The following is a 21,625-nucleotide window of genomic DNA, read 5'->3' as shown; positions in this document are numbered from 1 at the left end:
GTATCCCATTCTTCCTAATCTTACACCTAAGAGAGTTGAATCATATGTGATTTTTAGTAACACCAACACATTTTTTTTTTTAAATAAAGCTTCACGGGGTTGAAGAGATAGTACAGGAGGCAAAGTATGTCTTGCACATGGCCAACAGGCACCACATATGGTCCCCTGAACATGGCCAGGGGTCGCTCCTGAGCACAGAGCCAGGAATAACTTCAAGCACTTCTGGGTATGGGCCCCAAACCAAAAAAATAAAATTAAAAATAAAGCCTCACATAATGGATACACTCCACTTTTTAAAAAATTGGCACTCACTCTGTGATAATTATGTGGTGAAATATACAGTATTGCTTCCAAGTTCACTCACATGATTGCAAACAGTCCTTGGCTTCTCCGTACTCTGTCTGAACATCCTCATGATATGGCAGTTAACTTTTCTTTTCTATATTTGAGTTTTCAATATAGCAGCTGACTCACCCAAAGAAATGGATTCAAGAGTGATAGCAAGAAACATGATCAGGCACCAAAGACAGAAGCTTTACCTTTTATAAATCTAATGCTGAGGGTGAAATTGTAATCAGGAGGAGGGGAATTATGTTCCAACCTCTCAGGAGAGGTTATCCAAGGATGTGTGAATTAGTACTACCATAAAAAAAATTAAACAAAATGGAAAGTTGCTCAGAGTTTGACTAGACTTGCTTTTTATAAATGGAAACAAGAACAATCCAACAAAAGCTGTTAGGTCAAGTGTACTAAGAAACCTGGTTTTGTACAAGAACAAAGACACTTTGTCCCCTGAAATCCACCCATCCATGAATTTGCACTAAACTGGAAAAGGGTACTTCCCCAAATCAAGAGCAAAGGATACAGAAACGTCTTCATTCACTGGAGCATATGCTTAAAAATATAACCACCCTTGGGGCTGGAGTGATAGTACGGTGGGTAGGGTAATTGCTTTGCATATGGCTGACCCAGGTTCGATCCCTGGCATCCCATACGGTCCCTGAGCACTGCCAGGAGTGATTGTTGAGTGCAGAGCCAGGAGTAACCCCTGAGCATTACGGGGTATGGCCCCAAACCCCAAATAAATAAATAAGTTAGAGGAGCTAGAGAGATAGTACAGCAGATAAAGTGCTTGCCTTGCACTCAGCCAACTTGAGTTTGATCCCTGGCATTCCACATGAGTACCACTGAAGAGTGACTCCTAAGTGCAGAGCCAGGAGTAAGCTCTGAGTACTGTTGGGTGTGGCTCCCAAATAAAACAAAACAAAATTGCGGTAAAAATTTTAATGTGGAAGGCTATAAAGAAAGGAATCATCTATCTATACTTCTGTTTCCCAGAATTATCTCAGTAAAAATGCTTCTAGTGTTTCTTTTTAAAGTGGGATCTGGGGAGATAGTTCAAAGGGGTAGGACAAATGCCTTGCACTTTTAAGGTCCCAGTTCAATCTCTGGCTGTGTAAATACTATGAGGGTGGCCCTGGGGACCCTCATATGATGTGGGAAGTCTAGAAGAGCGTTATTCTCACACATGTGCAATCAGCAATACACAGGACCCAAGAGCCAACATGCATCTCCAATGGGAGAGAGGTTGCTTCCCCATCCTAGTGGAAGGAAGCAGGGTGCCTCTATTTGCTGAGCAACAGACCCTCCAAAAGCTACATAAGAGGGTGCTGACTTACTATAGTTTTTGTTGACATAAGACTACAAAACCAGAGCACCACTGGCTTTGGCTTCGAAACTAAAGTAAAACAAAAGAAAATATATACTATGATATTTGCTTCCTCCTTTGTTGTACTAGATAGCAATAACAAGGAGACACCTTTCTTTTCCAACTTACTTTCACATTCATTCCACACCGGGAAAAAACATAATTTAGCATTCTTTTCTTGTTTTTGGACCATACCTGGTGGTGCTCAGGGTTTACTCCTGGCTCTGCACTCAGAGATCATACCTGGCTTGGGGGACCATATGGGGTACTGGGGATTGGACCTGGGTGGGCCATGTTCAAGGCAAGTACCCTGCCTGCCATACTATCTCTTTGGTCTCTATTTAGCATTCTTAAGTAATGGTGTCAGAGAATGAAGCATTTACTTATAAGGCTTCTGATGAAAAAGTTTATGCAGGAAAGCACTTAATAAATAAATATTGACTGAATAAAACAAGTGGGCTGTACATATGTAGCCTTATATTAAAAAGGATATGGTCTAATTGCCATTGGGTAACTACTATAAAAAGAGTGCTGAAGAGGTAAATATAGTGGGTAGGGTGTTTGCTCTGCACACAGCTAACCTGGGTTCAATTCCAGGCACAACATTCGGTCCCCTGAGCCCTCTCAGGAGTGATTCCAGAGCACAAAGCCAGGAGTAAGCCCTCAGTACTGTTTGGTATGGTCCAAAACCAAATAAACAAAGAAAAGAAAAAAGGAAAAAACAAATACTGGCGAGCATGTATAGAAATCAAAACTCTTGTGCATTGTAAAATGGTGCGACTCTATAGAGAACAGTATAGAGGCATGAATTAAAAAGAGAATGATTATATGATCCAGCAACTCCAATTATAACTCGCATATAATCCCAAGTATATCCAAATAATTCAAAGGAAGATTTTGAGGGGATATTTACACGCCCATGTACACTGAATTTTTCACAATAGTCAAGAGGTGGATGTAGCCCAATGTCTATCAACAGACAAATAAATAAAGAAAATGTGGATATATATAAGTCTTAGGGAGGGAATTCTGACATACTACACCATGGGTGATCCTTGAGGACAATACAGTAAGTGAAACAAGTGACAACAGACAAATACAGGCTGATTCTACATTTATATTAGGTATCAGAAGTTGTCGAATTATTAGAAACAGAAAGTCAGAGGATGGTCTCTCCCATAGCTGCTTTGCCTGACTCTTATGTAGGATCTGTAGGATCTTGGGAAGAAAAGACACAGGGAAAAAAAAGAAAAAAGCTAAACTTGTGCAGTGAGGAAAGCCTCCATCCTATCTCAGGGGAAAACATTCACATACTTTGGTCAATTTCACACAGTATCATCTAGTTTTCATTCCCTCTTTCCCATTCACTGGGTGGTTTTGTTTTGTTTCAAAACAAGGAGAAAAGCCAAAAGAGAAAAACCCAAGGGCTTACTTCTGCAGGATGGATCCCTTAATAACCAGTTCTTCGTCCAAGTCGGCTTCATTAGCCATAAAAAGCAGCCTCTTGCCTGTGCTGTCCACTCCGATGAAGTCACGCTGCTCCACTGAGTCAAACAAAAGAAGGAACGTCAAACAAAGCCAGTCACTGCCTGCACGACGAAGTCAGAGGACGGGACACCTGCTCACGACACACTGGAGCCAGACACAGGCCTGAGTGTTACGCAGCACGTATCACCACGTTGTTTAAAACAAGGGTGTCAACACATTTTGATCCTGCACTAATGGATATTCTTAAGTTAGCTAGAGAAGTTTGGATGAGGTCTGTAAACTATTAACTCAATGTAATCCCCTGTAATTTCTTTTATTTTTATGTATGTGTGAAATGCACACTGATATATTTAATGACAAAGGGAATCCTGTCTGCAACTTATTCTCAAGTAGCTCAGGAAAATAACATTTACACTGTTATATATACATACTATATATCTTTGAATATATTATAATAAGACTAACAGAGAATAACAGAGAAAGAATGTATCAATACTTTGTACTATTCTAACCATTCAATAAATGTAAAAATTTTGCAAAAACAAAACTTTTTTTGTTATGACAGATGACGGATATTTTATTAGTGTGATTATGGTAATCACTTCATTTTATGTTATATATATACATATATATGTGAACACTGAATCCCCAAAATATATATAATTTTTATTTATCAAAATGAAGGAAGGAAGGAAAAAAGTCAAATACAGTCTAGGTGGATAATCCACAAGCCCACTGTATAGAACTGAAAATACAATAAATTTTTTTTTTTGGCCTGAAAAGGCCACCCTTGGTCAGTTCATGGTGAAAATGGCAATAATATTATTCAAGGAAATCCTCAATCAATATCAACTACATGCCCGCAGCTTACTAGATTTATACTGTGCTGAGAACATTGAAAATAAGCAAGATGCAGGGATCTAGGGAGATAGTACAGACATTAAAGCACTTGCCTTGCAGGCTGCTGACCCCATTTCAGTCCCTGGCATTCTATAAAGTCCCTTGAGCACTGCCAGAAGTGATCCCTGGGCACAAAGCCAGGAGTAAGCCCTGAGCACTGCCAGGTGTGGTCCTAAACCCAGAAAGACAAAACAAATCAAGCAAGATGCATATTTACTAACTGTGGAAACTCCTCTAGTAGACAATGATATGGTTGTCTTATTGCTATTTTCTTTATTTCTCTCCCAACCAGGTTACAAACTTGCCGCAAGTAATCTTAGATCTTTTTTATATTCCCATACATTGAGTTTCCCTCCCTGCCTCAAGCAGCCGAAAACCTCCAGAACCCAGCCACAGCCATGCTCAAGGCCACTCTCCACATGCTTAGATGAACCTCACCCATGAAGGAACTGACAGAGGAACCCAGGTATGTGGGACCCATGGCTGAGAACTCGGATCGGGACTGGGTCTCCTCACCCAGATCCCTAGTTTTCCAGTAGCTTGGCAGTCACTGGACCCACCTCACCCCCAAGCCCCACCATGGCCATGTAATCTCATCAATGACCGACATCCAGAGACTATAAAACAAAGGTCCCGGAAGAGAGCAATGCAAAATCTTACACAGCAGAGTCTGGCAAGCTACCTGTGGGGTATTTGATATGCCAAAAACAGTGACAATAATGGGCCTCATTCCCCTGACCCTGAATACGACAGCGATGAATGGAGACATTACTGACACTCGCTTGAGCAAATCAATGAGCAACGGGACGACAGTGATACAGTGACACATTGAGTAAGGTGTTTTATACTTAATAGAATCTGCTACTAAGAGTGGTAGAGTGTCTATCACTTATGAAAGAATTTTCATATAGAGATACTATAGCATAATGATTAAAAATTGTACCTCAAAGGGCTGGAGAGATAATACAGTGGGTAGGGCAACCCAGGTTCAATTCCCGGCACTCCATAAGGTCTCCCAAGTCCTGTGAGGAGTGATCCCTGAGTGCAGAGCTCGGAATAAGCCCTGAGCATTGCTGGGTGTGGCCCCAAAACAAATACAAAATGAAAGAATAGAACCTCTAAAGTCAGCCCACCTATTTATGAATATTACTTACTTTCTTTAGAGCTCTAGAGAGAATAGTAAATCTCTATTACTTCCATCAAATTCAATAAGGATAATACTAGTGCTTTAGTCACAGGTTTGTTCTGAGGACTAAATAAGTTAATATTCATAATATTCAGATGAATATTCATAATATTAATCATATACATAAAGCTGGTATCATAGGAACATTAAATCAACAGTTTTAGGGCTGGAGCAATAGCACAGACGGTAGGGCGTTTGCCTTGCACACGGCCGACCCAAGTTCGATTCCCAGCATCCCATATGGTCCCTTGAGCACTGCTAGGGATAATTCCTGAGTGCAGAGCCAGGAGTAACTCCTGTGCATCGCCAGGTGTGATCCAAAAAGAAAAAAAAAATCAACAGTTTTAAATATTAAGAACAAAACAAAATACATGTTCCCATTTGATCTTCACAATAATCAAATGAATCAATGATTTATTTACTTTTTAGTATATGTGCTGACAAAAAGTAGAAAAGTAGAAACTGGGGGGAGCTGGAGAGGTAGAACATCAGGTAGGATGCTTGCCTTACACACGCCTGACCTCTCGGTTCATTCCCAGAATTCCACATGGTCCCCTGAGGGCTGCCAAGAGTAATTCCTGAGTGCAGAGTCAGGAGCTGGGTGTGGCCCAAAACCCCAAACCAAAACCCAAAAGCAAGGAGAAACTGAGGTTGAGTTCCAGGAAAAATACTCTGTGAAGATGAATTTATCCCACTGCTAGTACTACCACATATCCCAGCATGACTACCAACAGCAGCAACCGCCTGTATCCTCAGAAACGAAATGTATCACTCCAGGCACATGTGTTTAGTTCAGCTTTTTGAAAGCATCCAGATGGTCTCCGTTCATACTATCAGCTACAGTATTTAAATCTAAATAGTGAGAAACTCTCATAAAAAGTTATATGGGGCTTGGAGAGATAGGACAGCGGGTAATGAGTTTGCTTTGCATATGGCACCCCATAAGGTTCCCTGAACCCCACCACAGGGTGATCCCTAAGCGCAGAGCCAGGAGTAAGTGGGTCCAAAACAAAACAAAACAAACAAACAAAAAGCCACCAAGCAGGGACAAGAGAGAGAGCTCAAAGATTGGAGTGCCTGTTTTGCACTGGGGAGGCGTGGGCTCAATCCCTGGCACTGTCTGGTCCCCTGATCACTGCTAGGAGCGACCCCACAGCACTAAGTTGGGAGTAGTCTCTGAGCACTGCTGGGTGTGGTCCCCAAATTAAAACAAAACGAAAAGCCACACAGCAGCTTTGACATTTATCAATTCATCCACTACATGGAAACTTGAGACTAAAACAATGTCTGCAAAGATCTGATTATGAGCCAACATTTAAAGCAGAAACACAGCCATGTTATTTTTGGATATAACTCCTTGTCCTTACCCTACCCAAATCCTTGGGCCCACGAAAGCCTTGAAGCACTGAATGTCCTGGGAACAATAATTTCCAACAAGTCAATTTTTCAGCTCTGTGGTACTTGGGTTGAATTCTTCTCCCTCTCGGGCCTCCCTCTCCCTGTATTTGCTTCTTTGTAAGCTACCATAGTAACTGGGACCTCTGAATTATCACACAAATTAGAGAAAAGATTGCTTATCATTGCTTATTCTTTTTTGCTTTTACAGAGTGAAGCTCACTTTAGGAGTAGGGCAGAAAATCTTAGAATAAAAACTACAGAAATAGGGCAAGAAAGAAATAAGGCAAGAAAACTAGGAGTCTTTTTTTTTTTTTTTTTTTTTTTTTTGCTTTTTGGGTCACACCCGGCATTGCACAGGGGTTACCTCCTGTCTTTGCACTCAGGAGTTACTCCTGGCGGTGCTCAGGGGACCATATGGGATGCTGGGAATCAAACCCGGGTCGGCTGCGTGCAAGGCAAATGCCCTCCCCGCTGTGCTATTGCTCCAGCCCCAAGAAAACTAGGAGTCTTGGGGCTGGAATTATCAGTCAGGCGTGATCCCTGTGCATTGCTGGTGTGACTCACCAAAAAAAAAAAAAGGAAAACTAGGAATCTTTGGGCCAAAAAAAGACCCCAAAGGATTGGAGCACGTGTCTGGCACGCACAGGGCCTGGGATTCCATCCCTGGCACCATGTGGGCTTGTCAGGAACTGCCCAGCGCAGCCCGTGTGGCCCTAGCACTGCTGTGAAGACCAGAAATAAAACAAACTAAAAATCCCATTTAAAAACGTTCTGGGGGTGCTGGAGTGATAGAACAGTGGGCAGGACATTTGCCTTGCATGTGGCTGACCAGGTTCAATTCTCAGTATCCCATATGGTTCTCTGAGCACCGCCAGGAGTGATTCCTGAGTGCAGAGCCAGGAGTAACCCCTGAGCATCACTGGGTGTGACCCAAAAAGCAAAAAAAAAAAAAAAAGAAAAGAAAGAAAGAAAAAAAATGTTTTGGGGGCTGGAGTGATAGCACAGTGGGAAGGGTGTTTGCCTTGCATGCAGCCAAACCAGATTTGATTCCCAGCATCCCATATGGTCCCCTGAGCACTGCCAGGAGTAATTCCTGAGTGCAGAGCCAGGAGTAACCCCTGAACATCGCCGGGTGAGATCCAGAATAAGAAAAAAAAAAAAGTTTCTGACTATTCAACTATATTCACATTTTTCCTTTCCTTTTTTTTTTTTTTAACTCCTGTGATTGACCCTCTGTCTTCAGTATAGCCACTTACTTATCCATTCAATTGATAAAAAAAACTTGTGCACCTATCCCGGGAGAGGCATTAGGTTGGTAATTCAAACTTATTTTGGGAGGCAAGCATGATCCTGATATCAAAACCAGACAAAGATATTAAAAAGAAGGAAAATTATGGCCATATATATTAAAAAAATATTTATTTATTTATTGCTCTTTGTCTGAACCTGTCAGTGCTTAGGGATTAGTCCTGGCTCTGCACTCAGGAATTATTCCTGGTAGTGCTCAGGGGACCATATGGGATGCCAGGGATTGAATCTGGGTCTGCATTGCTGCATGCAAGGCAAGTGCCCTACTCGCTGTACTATCACTCAGATCTCCATATATGCATTTTATATGAACATAATGATTCTAAGCAAATCAAACTTTTGTTACAGTTCCTCCCATCAAAAGTCAGGAGTAAGCACTTCGAATTGCCAGGTGAGTCCCAGAACAACAGCAACAACCATCAAAAAAAAAAAAAAAAAAAAGCTCTCAGTGTCTCTATTAATTATAGCAAAATACTAGGTAAGTTTTATATAGTACCTCAATATAGCAAGTCAACGGGTTATAACGCTGGCTAAGCAAAGCCTACAAAACACATGATTTTCCCAGGGTAGAAAAACATATTATTGTAGGGCCAGAGATAGCTCAGAGGTGAAGGTACTTGTGTAGTCTGATGTGCAGCTGACCCCTACCCTGGTTTGGTGCCTGACACCACTTGGTCTTCCAAGCACTACCAGAGGTGACCCCTAAGTGCTGAGCTGGGACTAGCCCCTGTGTATCTCTGGGAATGGTCCCAAGACTAAAACCAAATCAAACAAAAGCAGATTATTCCAGGGCAAATCTAAACTTGCATCAAGTGTGATCTAGTAGAGCCATTCAAAGTAGGTCAGTGATGCGGGTGGCTCAGCAGTGGCATGCACGCCTCACCAGGGAGGCCCTGGGTTCTATTCCCCCCACGACCGACCAATGCACGACAGCCCAAGCAGCCCAGTTACACAATCAGTGAAAAGTACTCTGAGAAAAGCAGTTATACACCGTCAGGTTAACGACTTGAATTCTATAGCTTTGGTCAGCCTACTACGTACTATTCTTTTTCTTTTGGATATGGTGAGATTGCTATAACTCTCTGATGATGAAAAAGAAGTGTAATAGTATGATAGTCTGTAATAGTCCACTACTAGAATTCTAGGGAAAAAATATCAGGCTGAAGAGAGAGAGTACAGGGGGTGGGTGCAGCACTTGCCTTGCATGCTGCATGACCCAAGTTCTATCCCCAACACCCCATGTGGTCCCCTAGATGCCAGGAGTGATTCCTGAGTGCAGAGCCAGGAGTAACCGATGAACATTGCTGGATTTTTTTCCCCCTGACCCTGAAAGAGCCCCAATATGTCATTGCACTACACTAGCACTCGACAGGGACGAATGGAGATGTTACTGGTGCCTGCTCGAGCAAACTGATGAACAATGGGATGACAGTGATACAGGGACAGTGATGTGGTGTCAAGGATCAAACCATATACAAAGCATGTTCTTTAGTCCTGTGAGAAATCCTCTTGGCTCTGCAGTAGTAATTTTAGTCACCTAAAGAGATACCTAAAAAAATTTATTACTAAAATTTAAATCATTGCTAAAATTTTTTGGTTTTGGCCACATCCAATCCAATGGTGCTCAGGGATGGATAATTCTTGTCTCTGCACTCAAGAATTACTCCTGGTAATGCTTGGGGGACGATATGAGATGCCAGGGATCAAATCCGGATTGACTATGTGCAAGGCAAGCGCCCTACCTGCTATACTATCTCTACAGCCCCAAATTGTTTTTAGAATTTTTAAAATTTTATTTTTCAGTGAAGCAAAATCATTTTTGTTGAAAGAAATTTAGAGAGATGTGAAGGGAGAAAAAGAGAGAGATTTACATAATCAAGAGAGAACATGGGAAAAAAAATTTAAAAAATAAGAAAAAAAGAAAAAAAATTTTAAAAATTAAAAAAAAAAAAGAGGGGCTGGAGTGATAGCACAGCGGGTAGGGCGCTTGCCTTGCACGCGGCCAACCCGGGTTCGATTCCCAGCATCCCATATGGTCGCCTGAGCACCGCCAGGGGTAATTCCTGAGTGCAGAGCCAGGAGTGACCCCTGTGCATCGCCGGGTGTGACCCAAAAAGAAAAAAAAAAAAAAAAAGAACATGGGGCCTGGGTTTGATCCTTGGGATCATTTATGGTCCCCTGAACCTGCCAGGAGTGATCCCTGAGTGCAGTCAAGAGTAAGATTTGAACACTGCCAGGTATGGCCCTAAAACAACAAAAAAAGATAACATGAGCTTTTTCATAGGGGAAAAAAAGCCATTTCTAAATTTTAAGTTAGATTTTATTTCTTAGATTTAAACATTTAATTGTATGAGATTTCAATACTATGCAAACAGTCTTGAGATTCCTGCAGACAAAATCCACTTGAACATCACAGAATCTAATCAGTAGTTAAGCTTCTTCCAAGTCAGTGACTTTTATCTTATTTGGTTTTATGTCATCAATCAACTCCTAGTATGGTGGTGCCTGAGTGCATAGCAGATCTCAATAAATGCTTCAAAGCATGAATGATAATAATTATTTAGAAAAATCAACAAATAAATTGAGCTCCGGTCACCTTACCTGCTTTCTTTTTCCCTTTTTGACCTGGAACTGGCTGCAAACCATCTTGGCCTTTTCTCATTAACATGGCAAGTGATGCATTATGAGCTCTGAACAGGTCTACAACCTCATGTAAAGCAACATCTGTTATCAGGTCACAGCTCAGGACCAGCACATCTGTCTATCAAGAAGAAAAGGAGAAAGTCAGTATCAGAAAGGGCCATAGGTCATGCAAATCATCACAGTACAAACTCACAATGGTTTAGAACAACACACAAAGCTGACATTTGTTTTCAATTCCTTTAGGGGTGGGATAGGGTGGGGATTTAGGCTACACCTTAGTGTGGTCAGAGGCTATTCCTGGTTCTGTGCTAAGGAGTGACCCCTGGTGGCACTTGGGGGGACCATACGAAGTGTTGGGGATCAAACACGGGTAGGCACAATGCAACAAGGCAAGCACCTCACTGTCTGCACTATGTCTCTAGCCCCTCAAATCTTTGTTTTTGGGTCCCACTTGACTGTGCTTGGGGCAGAGGTGGGGGCGGGGTTGGGGAGACCAAACACAGTGGCAGGATTTAAACCAGTGTCATGGCCACAGCTGCACACGAGGCAGTCACCTTAAGCTTTGTACACTCTCTCCAGCATTCAAATGTTTTTTATAGCAGCAGAGCAGCACTGGAGCACTGTCGGCCATTGTTCATCGATTTGCTCGAGTGGGCACCAGTAACATCTTCACTGTGAGACTTGTTACTGTTTTTGGCATATTGAACACGCCACAGGGAGCTTGCCAGGCTCTGCCGTGCAGGCGGGATACTCTCAGTAGCTTGCCGGGCTCTCTGAGAGGGACAGAGGAATTGAACCCAGGTCAGCCACATGCACGGCAAATGCTCTACCTGCTGGGCAGAGTAAGTAACAAAACTGTGTCTGCATTAACAGAACTATGCTGAGTGACGGCCTAGAAATGACACCTTCCCTTTGTGTGTGCTTTACTATTCCTATTCCTGAGCCATCTCTGGAATCCTGGCTCTACAGAAGTCTGAAAGACAGCACATTGTCCATTTCTATCATTATAGAATTATCTTAAACTCATAATTTCAACTATAGGTTGAAAAGTATTTTCACATTGTTTGATGATTCCATATAGTTATAAAAGACTATAACACTGGCACTTTGCTAGACTACTGGGAAGAAACAGGATGAATGCCATCCTTTGGGACCTCAGTCTAGCTAACAAACTATCACAATGCAACCTCAAGTATGCAGTCACTTATTTAATCATCGTAACAAAACCATGGGGGAGAGAACTATCAACAATAATTTTCGTCCCACCTTTTTTTGGGGGGGGGGAGGTGTTGCTTTTGGGCCATGCTCAGCAATGCTCAGGGGCTAGTCCTGGCTATAAGTTCAGGGGTGACCCCTGGTTGTGTTCAAAGGAACACAGGTGGTGCCAGGGATTTGAACTAGGTGTAGAGGAAGCAAGGCAAGCACCTTAACCTTTGTACTATCTCAGGCCCTATTATTCTACCCCTTTTTGGGGGCTTGGGAGTGGGGCTCATACCCAGTGGTGCTCAGGACTTACTCCTGTCTCTATGTTCAAGGATAACTCCTGGCAATGTTCAGGGGACCATGTGGGGTTCTGGGGATCGAACCCAGGTTTGATGCTCACAAGACAAATGCCCAACTATTGTATTATTGCCCTGGCCCCTATTAGTACCTATTTTTTATGGGTAAGAAAAATGAGGCCTACTGATCAGAAAACTTTGCATAAACCAGACATTTAATAATGTGAATAAACGAATAAATCAATGATGTAAAAGTTTCTTCTTCCTTTCCTTTTTTTTGCAGGATGGGAGGGAGAACTCCTGGGGGTGCTCAGGGCCTACTCCTAGCTGTAAGGAGCACTGGCCTTAACCCCTGTATCCTCTCTCCAGCCCTCCTCAAGATTTCCTTATAGTGGTGAGTTTGTTTGATTATAATTCTAACAATTTAGATTCATTTCAATAATTGATAATGATAGCTAACATTTACTAAATATGTCCAACTAGCTACTGTGGCAATTTTAGATGCATTATCTCAGGTCTTTATGGATTAAGCTCTATGGAGTAAGCAGTATTACTACTATTAGTACTTTACAAAACCCCATTTTTCTGTAGTTTTAAACTATCAAGTATTTAACACAGAATAATGACTATTCATGTAACTGAAGAATATGCACTACTAAATAGTGGGTTTTCTGTTTTGATTCTTCTCTTATTTTTTATTTTTTTTCCCCTGGCGATACTCAGGGTTCACTCTTGGCTCTGCACTTAGGAATTAGTCCTGGCGGTGCTAGAGGGACCATATGGGATACTGAGGAACAAACCTGGATTGGCTGCATGCAAGCAAATGCCCTACCTGCTGTACTATCGCTCCGGCCCCTTGATTCTTCTTTTTGGACCAGACCTGTTATGCTCAGGGGATACTCCTGGCTCAGAGTTTAAGGGTTTCTCCTGGCAGTGTTGAGGAATGCTTTGATGCTGGGGAATCAAACTGGGCACATCCTGCATGCAAAGATAGCTTTTGTCACTGATCTATCTCTCTAGTATCTGAATAATGCTTAAAGAAATACAATTTCAGTAGTTTAAAGACCCATTAATGGGGCCAGAGTGATAGCACAGCAGGGGGCGCGTTTACCATGCATGCAGCCAACTTGGGTTTGATCCCCGGCATCCCATATGGTCTCCTGAACACTGCCAGGAGTAATTCCTGAGTGCAGAGCCAGGAGTAACCCTGGAGCATCGCCAGGTGTGACCCAAAAAGCCAAATTAAATAAAGACCCATCAACTGGGTTATAATGATGAACGTATCTAGCATTTATCGAGTCACGTAACCATTGTGCAGCCAGGCTCTCTTTAGAAAACTGGAAGAAACTTAAACTAGACAATATTAAATAGGAATGGTAAAGTAAGGCTACTCGGTGTATTGTATTTCACTATTATATTTTGGGTGGACCTCCCCACCAATACTGGCGGTTCCAGGGGCCACTCCTAGCAATACTCAGGCAGAGTGCAGTGATTGTTCTGTGCAGGCCTGGTACTGTGGTAATGCTTGGACCAGCTATGTTGGGGGTGGGTCACAAAGGCGACCCCAGTGGTGATGAAGGGCCACCCGGGATGCACCTGATGGTGCTCAAGGGGCCACAGAATGCTGGGGACTAATGTGGGGCCTCATGCAAGCTAGGCAAGCCACCTTCCCAGCCCAAGGCTACTTAATAAATATTAAGCAAATTTCCACCTGTACATTCTAATGTGGCATTTTATAATAAGTGAAGAAAACAGAGACTTAATATACAATCGACTAGAAAAGAAATCTCTTAAATTTTCAATTTAAAAAAGTTGAGGGACCCACCCATGCAGTTCTCAGGGGGCCCGGTGACTCCCAGCCAACCAGGCAGAGGTTCAACGTGAGGGTCCCAGGAGGGGGTGTTGCGCCAGCCCTGTGCTGTCAGTGCCAGGGACCACCAGGACCATCCTGGCAGTGCATAGGGGCCCTTATATTGAAATTTAAATTGGCTATATCAATGTTTCTTTTCTTGTAACATGAATATTCATCTATTATAAGCTTTATATTAGTATTAATTTACTATCAATCACATAATAATTTTGTATTGTGAGATGGTTGAGATGCAGCAATGCCTTTCATTGGTTTCACTGCACCCATAGCACATTTACAGATGTCCAGAGGTTCCCGAGGAAGTCTGGCCCAGGGCCCTGTACATGTGACGGATGTGCTCAGTACTACATTCCCAGCCCTCAATTTCATCTCATTGGTATTCCTGGTTTGTTTCTGGGCCACACCCAGTGGTGCTCAATGCTTACTCTTGGCTCTGCGCTCAGGGATCACTCCTGGTGGTGCTTGAAAGACCATATGGGGTCTTGGGGATTGAACCTGGGTGGGCTACAAGCCAGAAAAGAGCCTTACCCACTATACTCACTCAGTATCTCATTAAATTTTCTAGGCTTCTGGGGCTGGAGTGATAGCACAGCAGGTAGGGCGTTTGCCTTACACGCGGCCGACCCGGGTTCAATTCCCAGCATCCCATATGGTCCCCTGAGCACCACCAGGGGTGATTCCTGAGTGCATGAGCCAGGAGTGACCCCTGTGCATTGCTGGGTGTGACCCAAAAAGCAAAAAAAAATTTTTTTCTAGGCTTCTGTTTGAGCGCTGGTTTGGAAAGCAAGCTCCACTACCTTAGAGAGTTTAAAAATACTGACCTGGGTTATTACAAGTTAAAGAATAAAATGAGTATCTACACAGAAATTTTTATAAAAGGTTCCAACTTTTCTGGAATTTTAATTTAAAATCAAGATTCCTTCTTTGGGTGGGAAAATGGATGATTTCAACTCACATTTTATTAAAGCAGAGAGTAATGTTTGGCTCAGAAAGTAAAGCAAACCCTTCAAGATGTCTTATATTACAGTTCAAAATTCCTTATTGTGAATATAGAATTTGTACCAAAAACACTATTTTTCTTTCCTTTTTTTTTTTTTAAATTTTGGGCCACACTTGGTGTTGCTCAGGGGTTACTCTTGGCTCTCCACTCAGAATTACTCCTGGTGGTGCCTGGGGGAATGTACAGGATGCTACAGATTGAACCCCGATTACCTGCATGCAAGGTGAGCATTCTGCCCACTATACTATCTCTCCAGCCCATCACTGTATCACTGTCACTGTCATCCCATTGCTCATTGATTTGCTCGAGCGGGCACTAGTAACGTCTCCATTGTGAGACTTCTTGTTACTGTTTTTGGCATATTGAATATGCCACGGGTAGCTTGCCAGGCTCTGTTATGTGGGGGGGGAATACTCTCGGTAGCTTGCCGAGCTCTCCAAGAGGGGTGGAGGAATCGAACCCGGGTTGGCTGTGTACAAGGCAAACGCTCTACCACTGTGCTATTGATCCAGCCCCTCCAGCCCATGTCATTTTTTCCCCTACATATATCTTACACATAGTCTAAACCACGGTTTCTCATCTGGGGTCTTAGGTCCGTCCTGTGGGCCCTCAGATGAAAATTATGAGAGTTAGTACACCGGGGCAGGTGCTTTGCCTTGCATGTGGCTGACCAGGTTCAATCCCCAGCACCCCATATCACTAGGAGTGATCCATGAATGCAGAGCCAGGAGGAACCCCTGAGTACTGTCGGATGTGGCCCCAAAGCAGCCCCCCCCAAAAAATTGTATAAATCAGGAGCCATGGCACAAGGTTCTATAAAAGGTTACTCAGAAAGACAGGAGGGCCATAGAGAGGAAAGTTGGAAGCAGGTCACTGAAACAAAGCTGAGAAACACTGGTCTAAGCAATTCTTTTGGAGCTGTTCTAGGGTTAAACAGTTGAACATTGAGTTTATGAGAAGTTTATTCCTTTTCATTTTAATTCTTGGCTGGAAAAAAAACAAAGCCCTAATAGCATCTTTTTTAAGGGAAAGAAAAATCTTCAGCCTATATAATAGCTCACCATCCAGAAACTCCAAAACATGAGCAAATTAGCCCCCATCTAACTTCTTACAAGCATGCTTAGAAAGGCAGGGCGCACGGCATTACTAAAGACATCCACACAATTGCTATTCTAGCATTCTAGCAGTACAGAAGCTGTCCTGTTTCATTAAAAGAAAAAAAAACCCACTTTCTATTTTTTCTAAGACTTTCTAATTAGTTGACTTTTTTTTTTTGCAAGCCGACTATCCTACAATAAATTGAATTATTAAGTATACTCCAAGTGACAATGACCCTGGTGCAGAGGCCTCTGAAGTGGTGACAACGTTGTCTTAGTAAATGCTGTTATCATGCAATATCTGCGAGAAATAAATCTGCCAGGGTAGTGAATGCCAAACAAGTTTGGCATAATTGTGAACAGTCTGCAGTCTCACTTTTCTCTTTGCTTTTAGATGACTTCTTGCTAAACTGAATGAAAAATCCCCAAGGAACTCCTCCCTCCCCACCCCAGTGTCTGCTTGCCATCTGTTCTCGGTATGAAAAGAAAGCGGCTGGTCTGAAAGGGCAGGCCTGGGATGCAGATGGAGGTGCTGTTTCATCAGGCCCCTCTCCTGCCTCTGTTCTCAGAGGATGAATGCACCATGCAAGGCGCACCCAGACCAGACACATTCCTGTCCCCTTTACAATTCCACCACTTCCAAAGGGAAAGCTTTGCTGTCTCATCAATGCAACTTGCTCCCAAAGCTGGAAACCATGAAAGAAGAAACAAGTCTAAAAGGTAAACAAAGGCATAAGCAAATCCTATTGGGTCTCCACAATACCAATTTCTTTACACTTTATAAAAGCTCTAAGATGACAATTGTTTTCATTTTCAATTCTGAAAAAGTGGTAGTAGGGCCATTCTATAAACACAACTATTCTACTAGCTAGAGTCTAGAGGAAAGCAGGGAAATTAGAAAGAGCTAGGAAGTACTTCTTGTGACTATGAGACACGGGTACCAGACCGGAGTAGAAAGCCATCAGATATCTGGAATGTAATCAATCTGAAAGTTGCTGGGACACACCCGATAGCTACCTTAAACTTTTCTAACATCAACACAAACAACACGCCTTTTTATTTATTTTTTTTTCTGCAGTGGCCAACTGGAATCTCCACAGGCCTCCTGACTCTGTGTTCCAGCAGCTCTGAGTGTGCCTCATGCCGGGGCTGCTCCTTTAGGGTCTTGCTTCTAAAACTGTGGGTTAGGACCCCATCATCAAAATGTGTCAGGCATGAGGGCTTCAGTTACACAAGTGATATGGGTGAGTGGCACAGTCATATACCCAAAACACAGACTGAACAACCCCGAAAGCATGAGATTTAAGCTGCGAACACTGAACTTTGTAATGCGCATGACAAGTTGACAGGTGAGGACAGAGTATGGGAACAATAGTGGAGGGAAGTTGACACTGGTGGTAGGACTGGTGTTGAAATATTATTACATGCCTAGAACTCAACTATCAATAACTTTGTAAATCACAGTTGTTTAATTAAATATATATATACTGTATACTGTCATCCCGTTGCTCATCGATTTGTTCGAGCGGGCACCAGTAATGCCTCTCATTGAGAGACTTATTGTTACTGTTTTTGGCATATCCAATACACAAGGGTAGCTTGCCAGGCTCTGCCGTGCGGGCTCGATACTCTCAGTAGCTTGCCAGGCTCTCCGAGAGGGGTGGAGGAATCGAACATGGGTTGGCCTCGTGAAAGGCGAACGCCCAACCGCTGTGCTATCGCTCCAGCGATAATAATTTTAATTAAATAAAAAAATTATTAAGGAAATTGTCTGAAATATAATTGTCTGAAAATAAATTATGCAGGGGCCAGAAAGATAGTAAAACAAAATGTGACAAATATTTAAGAGAAATAATAATGAAGCACTTTGAAAATCATTACTGCCTGTACATGAATGTGTGTTAAATGGATGTATTTTTTTTTTTGCTTTTTGGGTCACACCCAGCGATGCACAGGGGTTGCTCCTGGCTCTGTGCTTAGGAATTACTCCTGGCGGTGCTCAGGGGATCATATGGGATGCTGGGAATCGAACCCGGGTCAGCCGCGTGCAAGGCAAACGCCCTACCTGCTGTGCTATGGCTCCAGCCCCTGGATGTATTTTTCACCAGTGGCAATGAGGAGTGCAGGTAGTTCGGTGAGGGGGTTTAAAAAAGAGACTGGAGAGATAGCACCGTAGGCAGGCTACTTGCCAGACCTGTGGCTGACCTGGTTGGATCCCCGGCACCCCTGATTGTCTCCCGCACTATACCGGGAGTGATCCTGAGCACACAGCCAGGAATAAGCCCTGAGCACCACCAGGTGTGGCCCTAAAACAAAACAACTAAATAAAAATGCATGCAGTAAGTGTTCACCAAGGCCATGAATGTAAATACAATTTTAGTTACCTTAACTACAATAATAAAAGAATAATTTTAAGATTACTAGAGAATATTTGATTTGTATATGTCCACTTTATATACCTGAGGTCGTCTTTATTTATTCATTTTGGTTTTGGGGCCACACCCAGCAATGCTCAGAGGTTAATTCTACCTTTGCACTAAGGGATCACTCCTAGCAGTGCTTGGAGAACCACATGGGATGCTAGGGATTGAACCTGGGTCAGCTGTATGCAAAGTAAATGCTCTACCTGCTATATTATCGCATGTAAAAACTTCTGGGGCAAAAAGGGATCATGGGGAGCAAACCATCTAAAAACTCTCCTTGAGAAGAGCAAGGGTGATGGATGTTTAGAACCAAAACACAGCTTAAAAGGACACCAAGTATGCGCATTTTTGACAAAGAAAAATACAAGGTCCTTAGGGGAAAGTGGAACATAACAGTTTTGTATTTGGGGAGATATCAAGACACCCAGGAATTCAAACTAACTGCTGCCAGCTAGCCTTGACTCAGGGAAACACATTAAGCTCAGTAAAGCCGATTGCCTCGCCAGAGCAAAGCCCAGAAATCTTTACTTACGAGAACATTTTCCATTAAGCCAAAACCACTGAGTAAAATTAGAAGGGAAAAAAAAAAACAACAAAAGCTAAACCAGCAAACCGGATGTATGTGTGTGTGGTGAGGATGGGGGGGTGGGAGTGGGAGAGCTACTGGGAATAGCCTCTCTCCACTTTCTGGCAGCCGTTTCCATGACAGATTGTTATAAAGAACACAATCTGGCAAACGATTTCCTATGCAAGGAGAAAGAAAAACACACTTACGCCCTGGGAAAATAAGTGTCAGGGCAAGGTAACTACCACACTTCTACTCATCGACCCAGCACTTCGAGAAACAATGGCCACGATCCACTTCACCACCCTGCTCCCAGCCCTGCCCATATGGAACTAATGAATTCAGCTACTTGGTGTTTTCATGAATGGTCACAAAGTATACCCTCCCTCCCCAACCCACCCCTCTATCCCCGTGATCCGATCTTAATTCACTCCCCAAGAGCAGTTTGGTGCTTTAATAAACATCATTGGCTAAGTGCAGAGTCCTCACCGTGCTCAGTATCAGCTGAAAATACTCAGAGATGGTTTCCTTCTGTACTCTGCAAAGTGCACAGCGCAGGGTCAGCTGCCACTTGACTTTTACTGAGGCTGTGGCAGAAGGTGCAGAAAGTAGTGGCCAGCCACTATGGAAGTAAGTATGATGATCCTTAGAGCTACGTGTCCTGCCTCTGTTACTTACTGAAAATTATTTTCTTTTTTCGTTTTGGGTCACTCCTGGCTCTGCACTCAGGAAATACTACTGATGGTACTCAGGGGACCATATGGGATGCTGGGAATTGAACCCCGGTCGGCCACGTACAAGGCAAATACCCTACCCACTGTGCTATCGCTCCAGCCCCATGAATCTTCATGTCACCAACCAGCCAGGATCTGAAGCCAGAAATCTGGCCAGAGTCTAGGTCTGAAGTCTTCATGTCCAGTTTCCTACGCCAAATCTCAATGGTCTCAATCCTATTCCTGTATCTCTAATGCTCTTAGTTCTAAAAATATTTTTCCAGTTTCTTATCTGCTCTCTTGCATCTGATCTCTCCCCAATCTTCTATTCTAATCCATATTCCAATTTCCAATATTATTTCCCGGCTTAAAGATATCCCAGTGGCCAGAGTGATAGCACAGTGGGGACTGCGTTTGCCTTGTACACAGCTGACCTGGGGTTGATCCCCGGCATCCCATATGGTCCCCTGAGCAGAGCACTGCCAGGAGTAATTCCTGAGTGCAGAGCCAGGAGTAACCACTGAGCACTGTTGGGTGTGTCATCCCCCCTCTCGCCAAAAAAAGATATCCTGAAAGAGTATTCTCCAAACAAAAATAAAATGTTGAATTTTATCACTACTTTAAGTTTTATCACTATTTAAAGTCCAGTTATCACTTAAGTTTTATTTAAGAGTTCACAAACCAGGGGCCAGAGTGACAGCACAGTGAGTAGGGGGCCTGCTTTGTATATGCCCAACCCAACTTTGATCTCTGGAACCCTATATGGTCCCCCAAGCCTGCCAGGAGTAATCCCTGAGTGCAGAGCCAGGAATAAGCTGGGATTATAGCTTATTGTTGTTTATAGTTTTTGTTGGCTCAAACACCAAGATAAATAAAAATCCACAAACCACTGTAAATGACATAATAGTTTTTATAAAACATATTCAAAAATATACTTACAATGAGAGAGAGAACTGAAAGAATGAAAGTCTAATATTTCCTCTAGTACTTCATCCTAAGAACCTTCTAGCTTTGAGAACAAACATCTTATGTTGGAGACCACTGCAGTCTGAAATTGAGTCTGAATTTCTTAGCATGATACTAGGATCTTCAAAATAGGACTCAGCTCCCTAATTCCATCTTCTCTCCCACAACTACCCCTTACAGAGCTAATGTTAATTTGCTGAACTGCCAAGAATGCATTCCCTATTCACTTTCCCACTCCGCTATATACTCATCCATCAAGAATGAACACTTATCCATCTACTACTTGTCACATTAAAAGGAGTCAATTTATTACCTCCTCTGAACAATTCTTTTCTGATTCATTACAGACCTCAAATCACTAAATTAGGCTCCATTTTTCTCTTGTCCCTTTATGCCCCACACTGCTAGCTTCACATGGGGTTCTTCCATCTCTTATCCTGATTATAACCTAGTACTGGCAAAAAAGCATAGTGTATGTAAGCACTTTTTTTTTTTTTGGCTTTTTGGGTGACACCCGGCGATGCACAGGGGTTACTCCTGGCTTTACACTCAGGAATCACCCTTGGCAGTGCTCAGGAGACCATATGGGATGCTGGGAATCGAACCCAGGTCAGCTGCATGCAAGGCAAACGCCCTACCTGCTGTGCTATCGCTCCAGCCCCCTGTAAGCACTTTTTATTTAAAAGATATTTTTATTTGTCATATTTTCTTATGTTTACACATTGCTTTATATGCCATTTTTGGTCTGAGTTAGGAGATAGTATATATATGAAAATATAATATATATGTATATATATTTTATTTTTCCTCCCACTTAAGTATCACAGTTTATATACTATTGAAGTCGCTGTTTTACAGTTG

At 42.7% G+C, this 21,625-nt stretch overlaps 1 protein-coding gene across 1 annotated transcript in view; it reads right to left on the bottom strand.

Moving 5' to 3' along the window:
* Positions 1-21,625, bottom strand: part of EIF2B3 (eukaryotic translation initiation factor 2B subunit gamma) — a 100,726-nt gene that overhangs the window by 57,775 nt on the left and 21,326 nt on the right. Inside the window, exons 4-5 of the mRNA XM_055139687.1 lie at positions 10,590-10,749; positions 3,141-3,252 (exon numbers count right to left, since the gene is read on the bottom strand). Of these exons, the coding sequence (XP_054995662.1) occupies positions 3,141-3,252; positions 10,590-10,749 (272 nt within the window). The remainder of the gene's footprint in view (positions 1-3,140; positions 3,253-10,589; positions 10,750-21,625) is intronic.

The sequence above is a fragment of the Sorex araneus genome, chromosome 5 (assembly GCF_027595985.1).
Source record: "Sorex araneus isolate mSorAra2 chromosome 5, mSorAra2.pri, whole genome shotgun sequence".
Classification (NCBI taxonomy): domain Eukaryota; kingdom Metazoa; phylum Chordata; class Mammalia; order Eulipotyphla; family Soricidae; genus Sorex; species Sorex araneus.
Note: the sequence above shows the minus strand (reverse complement) of the source record. Positions and strands in the feature narration are given on the sequence as shown.